The 6,355-nt window shown below is 38.7% G+C and overlaps 1 protein-coding gene across 1 annotated transcript in view; it reads left to right on the forward strand.

The window, feature by feature from the left end:
• Nucleotides 1-6,355, forward strand: part of SPAG17 (sperm associated antigen 17) — a 361,237-nt gene that overhangs the window by 311,525 nt on the left and 43,357 nt on the right. The window contains exons 36-38 of the mRNA XM_004380343.2: nucleotides 3,189-3,371; nucleotides 4,335-4,448; nucleotides 4,988-5,033. Of these exons, the coding sequence (XP_004380400.1) occupies nucleotides 3,189-3,371; nucleotides 4,335-4,448; nucleotides 4,988-5,033 (343 nt within the window). The remainder of the gene's footprint in view (nucleotides 1-3,188; nucleotides 3,372-4,334; nucleotides 4,449-4,987; nucleotides 5,034-6,355) is intronic.

Genomic DNA, 6,355 nt, shown 5'->3' on the forward strand with positions numbered 1-6,355 from the left:
AACAATTCTCTTTGTATTTTCTGTTATCCCTCCCTGTTCTGGTACTCCAATCACTTGTAGGTTATTTTTGATAGAGTCCCACATAATTCTTAGAGTTTCTTCATTTCTTAAATCCTTTTATCTGATATTTCCTCAAATAAGTTGGTGTCAAGTGCTTTATCTTCAGTCTTACTAATTCTGGCTTCCATTGCCTCAATTCTGCTCCTATGACTTTCTATTGAGTTGTCTAATCTGAAATTTTATTGTTAATCTTCTGGATTTCTGATTGCTGTCTCTCTATGGATTCTTGTAGCCTGTTAAATTTCTCATTGTGCTCTTCTCTAATCTTCTTAAGTTCCTCTATTGCTTTGTCTGCGTGTTCCTTGGCTTGGTCTGCATTTTGCCTGATCTTCTTCCTGATATCTTGTAGAGTTCTATATATTAATCTCTTGTATTCTGCTTCCAGTAATTCCAGGAAATTCTCTTCCTCTGTAAAATTTCTTAATTCTTTATTTTGGGGGCTTGATGAAGCCATCACTGTCTGCTTCTTTATGTAGTTTTATATTGACTGTTGTCTCTGAGCCATCAATAAGTTACTATATTTACTTTTGTTTGCTTACTGTGTCCTAGCTTCTTATTTTGTTTTGTTCTGATATGCCCACATAGGCTACTCATGTGAGCTAGTTTGATTATTTGCATCTTTGAAGCTCTAATGTCCTGTCACCAGGTGGTTAGATCTGTTACTAAGTATGTGAGCCCAGGATTCCATTTACTTTTCTTGTATGAATTCAGCTCAGGTGTCCAGGTCACCAAGTGTGTGGTGCAGGCTCTCGCCTACAGCTCTAGATAGGCATGGGTGATTGGTGTAGGCACAGGTATCTGGCTGTAGTAGGGAGTCACATGCTGAGCAAGGCAGGGGGTTGACAGCTACCCCTGAGTGCCTGGGATGAAAGCGTGTCCCTGTTCCCTAGAGCATGTAGGTGGGTGGGTTTTGCAACTGGATTATGAGCACCCACTGCTGTTGGCTGTGAAGACTAGGAGGCCCCACTTATTCTTGGACCCTTGTTGTGGGTGGCTAAGTGGCGTGGATGGAGCCACCAGTCCTCAGACTCCTAATGTGTACAGGTAAGGAAACTTCTTAATTGGCAGTGCAGTGTGAAATGTCACGAACCTGCCACTTCACCGTATAGCTGAAACAGTTGAAGTTAGACTTCAGGTATATACCCTGTTGTACTGTAGTAATGAGGGCCTATGCTGTTGAAATGGGCCCACACACGTCTATGCGGGGATGAAAGGCATTCACACTCCATGGACCCCTTATATCTGTGCCTAGGCAAAAGAGCTGTGATTACCCTGAGTTCCTGGCTTAGGGGAGCTGGCAGATTATATTTTCCATGTTTGTTAATTTTTTCCCTCTCTAAGTTCAGAGAATGGCTCAGGGCATGTGATGCGTCCTACTTCTGGCCCAGGGGACTCGGCAATCACTGAAGCTGGTCCAGGACTTGGTGCAGTGTGGGGAGGGGGGAGGTAAATGGGAAAGAGGTTTTTGCCAAAGTGGGTGTTTTTTGATCTGCATAGTAGGCCAGACGCAAGCAGTTATCTTTCACCAATCAAGCTCTCCTTCTCACTGGTTCTAGATGCCCAAGTAGACTCTCCTCCACTTGATCTCTCCCAACATGGAAAACACCTCCCAAGTGCCATGGCTTGCCTCACCGTGCACGTGAGCTAATCAGGTCTGAAGGGTGCCGGCTCCCACTGGGTCAAGTCTGGCAACTCCTCGCTGCTTCTGAACCATCTCTCCCTCCCTCTGCCACTTAGTCAGATTCCTCAACTTTGCCTTTGATGTTCAGGGCTCCTAGATTGTCATATATAATCAATTCACTTGTTTTTTGGGGTCTTTATTGTAAGAGGGACGACCGGATGCATCTGACTAGTCTGCCATCTTGGCCTCACCTTCTCTAAAACTCTTATGATATGACCTTCTACGCCCAATAGGAGTGACCCAGTCCATACAAGCCTCTGAGTGGTTATCACTGGCCAGGCCTTGGACACAGAATAGCAATTTGAGATGAAGCACATTGGGCATGCTTCATGACATAGGGCACCAAATCTCACCACTCCTGAAAATCAGTTACAAGGATAACCTAGAGTGTTCTCTAAGGCAGAAATTTCTGAGAATACTCTGGAGGCATGCTTAAGCTAGAGTGATCTCAAAGGTGACCCAAATCTATAGGAAGATTTCTTTCAAAGAATCTCTCTAGTTCCTGATGGAGCAGGAGAAAAGTGGGGTGCAGAACTCAAATTCTAGTAAAAAGACCAGACTTAATGGTCTGACTGAGACTGGAGGAACCCCAAAAAGCATGACCCCCAGACTCTCTGTCAACTCAGAACTAAAAACCATTCCCGAGGCCAACTCTTCAGACAAAGATTAGAGTGGACTATAGGGCATAAAATGATACTTGTGAAGAGTGTGCTTCTTAGCTCAAGTAGATACATGAGACTAAATGGGCAGCTCCTGTCCAGAGGTGAGATGAAAAGGCAGAGAGGGTCAGGAGCTGGTTGAATGGACGTGGGAAATCAGGGGTGGAAAGGAGGAATGCGCTGTCACAGTATAGGGAGAGCAACTAGAGTCACATAACAATGCATGTATAAATTTTTGTATGAGAGACTAACTTGAATTGTAAACTTCCACTTAAAGTAGAACAATAAAAGTAAAAAAAAAAAAAGAATCTCTCTAGGTCTAAATGAACATGGAGCCAGAAAGCTCTAGATTTCTTAATTCCACATCAATATCTTAGGCTACCTGTGGGTATTGGGGAATAATTGCATGCATTTGGCATAAGCTAGGCTGTATTGCATAACCATGACCTTGCATAACATCCCTCTAAATTCAACCCACTGGACAATCATGCAGCAGAATTTAAAGATATCCAGATTCTTGGTAACATACCGAAAGAGAAAATTCGCCCAGTACAGTTACCAATTTTTTCTTACAGTTTGTGGAACGTTTTGAGGGCAGGGATCATATTTTTTTTCACTGTTGTATTCCCTAAGAAATGGTTCCTAATATAGTATCTACCTAATAAGAACTCAGTAAAAAAATGAGTCAGAACAAAGTAGACGGCAATGGGTTTTTTTTTTTTTTAAAAAAAAAAAACATTTCTAATGTTAAAATATTTTGATTTCATTGGTGCTTGTTTTGTTAACAGAAAAAGATTCCAGGACCTCCATTTGGCACTCAGATTTGGAAAGGCCTTTGCATTGGGTCCAAACAGCTAGTATGTGCCCCGGCCCCTATACTCAAGAGTCCCAATGTGTTACAGATCCGCCAGTTCATCCAGCATGAGGTCATAAAGAACGAGCTGAAACTGAGGCTGCAGATTTCCCTTAAGGTAATAGAATTCAGGTAACCTAACCCGAAAGAATCAGGAACAGGGCAATTATTCCTGTCAGTTTCCTGAGGAAACTAAAATTGTGCAATTCCACCAATATTTATCCAATGAAATGCATGTCAGTCAGTCTCCCAGAGGTGAGAAGGTTGAGAGGTAGAAAATATTTAATGGTTCCCATAAGTTGTAGGAAACATTAAGAGGCTCAAAAGCCATTGAGAAGATGAGTAACTTTTACATGTGATTGCTAGATAGAGTCCTTCTTCTTTCTCACTATATGGAAAACTTGTCTAATGACCCCTGGAAAAAGATAAAACCACATATTAATCTGATAAAGGCCCATGAAAGAAAAGGGTTATTGGAAGAAAAATTTGGGGAAATGGTCTAAGTATTTTTAAATGGATAGTTAATCGTATAATTATAACTTCAACATCTCACTCTCTAGTTTGTTAAACCCCACAGAACAGGGACCATGTGTCTTTTGTTTATTGTTATATACCCAGCACCTGGCATAGAGCAGAGAATCATTAAATTTTTGTGGAAAAAGTGAAATGTATCTTTCCTGGAAGCAAAAGAATGGACTAAGCAACTTATAGATAGAATCATAAATATTAGACCTGGAAAGGACCCTTGAAATCATCTAATTCAATTCTGTCCATTTATTGATGAAGAAGCTGAAACAGAGTTAGAAGCAAGGCATCTCTGAGGTCACACAATTCTAATATTCTGCGGTTCTTAAGTCTTTGTTTTTGGACTTTTCAGCTCTTTTGTCTTATTGAGATATTAAGGAAAAGACTTTGCAGGTTGCTTGAGCAGTAACTGGTGGTTGAGCATTGTGAGATTGTATATTCTTAACCTCTTTGTAATATTTCAAGTTGATGTGGACTGCTTTGATGCCTCTCTCTACCTTATTCTTGTTTTGTTTTGTTTGTTTGTTTTTTAATTTATTTTATTTTGCTGATCTAGGATTACATAAACCATATTTTGAAGAAAGAAGATGAGCTACAGGAAATGACAGTTAAAGATTCCAGAACTGAGGAGGAGAGAGGCAACGCTGCAGATCTCCTCAAGTTAGTCATGGTGAGAAAGAAATGTTTTATATACCAATATTTCTACTCTTGTTTCAATATTAGGTATTTCAAGACAAAATATAAGTAGTAGCCATTTCTGCCACTTCTCTAAAACTTCTGCTCTCTATAATTTCTCATTTCTGTGGAAAGAAATCTAATTCCTTATATATTGAATTTTCCAAATGCTTTTTAGGCTCTTCCTTTGGTCATAAATAATTCTGAAGGCCCTTAAATAAAACAGTTTGTATTGTCTTTGGAGAAATTGAATTCACTGAAATGTTGGATGAATGACTGAATGAAATAGTAAGAATGGGGTAAGGAAAAGGAATTTCCACAACTTAAAATGATTTCCGTTTTTAAAAATTCTTTAAGTGAAAGGAATGACTAAAAAGAAATCAAATGCATTTTTGTATTGGCATTGAAGAACTAATTCATTTTATAGTAATTTCCATAAAAGATCAATTGGAACATACAAAGAATTCTTCTGAACAAAGTGAACTTTATATGTAATATAATCATTATTATTAAGAAATTCTGTTTTCATTTCAGTCTTTCCCTAAAATGGAGGAAACTACAAAAAGTCATGTTACTGAAGGTAATTGGCCTTTAATATTTTTCTAAAATACATTTACAAATTTCAAAAGGTATGAACTTAATCTTATCAGTCCTTCTCTCACCTGAGAGCAAAGCACCATGTATACACATCTCTATTCTAGTGTTGGCCATGTTGTATTGTAATGATATTTATATGTTTGACTCTGCCTAAATTGTGAGATCCTGGAGAAGCATGATTACCTCTAATTTGTCTGTAACTTTAATCTGTCAAATGAAAAAAGCTGACATTTGCTTTTCTGTTAACCTCAATTATTTAGAAGATCACTAAGCTACAGGAAGGAAACAATGAACCAACCAACAGCTCAACCCACCTCACACATATACACACACAGAACACTCGAGCAACCACGAAGTTATCACCAGTCCTTGCACTGTTCTACACACTATGTAGCTTAGGCAGTTTACTCTTAGAAGAGATTGTCTTTCAAAGCATACTTATTTGGGGATATACACAGCCCAATGAACTTGATGATATGGTTTTATAGCCCACATCAGACAAGCAGTAAAGTGTTTTGTTTTGTTTTTGGTCATGTGGCAAAGTTCCTCTGTCATCTGGCAGCCATGGGCTTTGTTTGGCCCACAGATGTATTTTGTGTGTCCTCCACAGTATTGGCTTCCATAGTTTCTTTTGTAGTTACTATTGTTGTTGTTCTAATCTAATCTGGATTTTTTTCTCCTCTTAAAATGTCACATTACCATGTGGTAATATTTGGCCAAAATGATTGGCAGCTGCCTTTTTTAGAATAACCACTACAGAAGAGTCCATCACAGCCTGCAATGTCTCTCTGTTACACCATGTTGTCCCACTTTACTTGGGTGTCCCTTCTAGTAGGGTTGCCAGGTCTAGCAAATAAAAATACAGCAGGCCCAGTTAAATTTGAATTTCAGATAAACAACAAATAATTTTTCAATACAAGAGTGCACCCATAAAACATTTGGGACATACTTATACTAAAAAATTGTTTCCTGTTTATCCGAAATTCAAATTTAACTAGGTGCTTTATGTTTTATCTGGTAACCTTACCCTGTGGGCATTTGAATTTATAAGCTCTACCACAAGGGAGCAGGCACAATAGAAGTAAACACACAAGTTGGCTAATAGCGAAGGATAAACTAAAAAAAATTTAAAACAAAAATAAGCGAACAATTAACTACAAAACTCAAACAAATAGAAAGAGAACAGCAAAAAAAGCCCACAACCACAGGAAGAAAGGAAATAGTAAAGATCAGAGCAGAAATAAATGAAATAGAGAACAGAAAAACAATAGAAAGAATCAACAAAACCCAAAGTTGGTTCTTTGA

The sequence above is a fragment of the Trichechus manatus genome, unplaced genomic scaffold (assembly GCF_000243295.1).
Source record: "Trichechus manatus latirostris isolate Lorelei unplaced genomic scaffold, TriManLat1.0 scaffold00073, whole genome shotgun sequence".
NCBI classification, from domain to species: domain Eukaryota; kingdom Metazoa; phylum Chordata; class Mammalia; order Sirenia; family Trichechidae; genus Trichechus; species Trichechus manatus.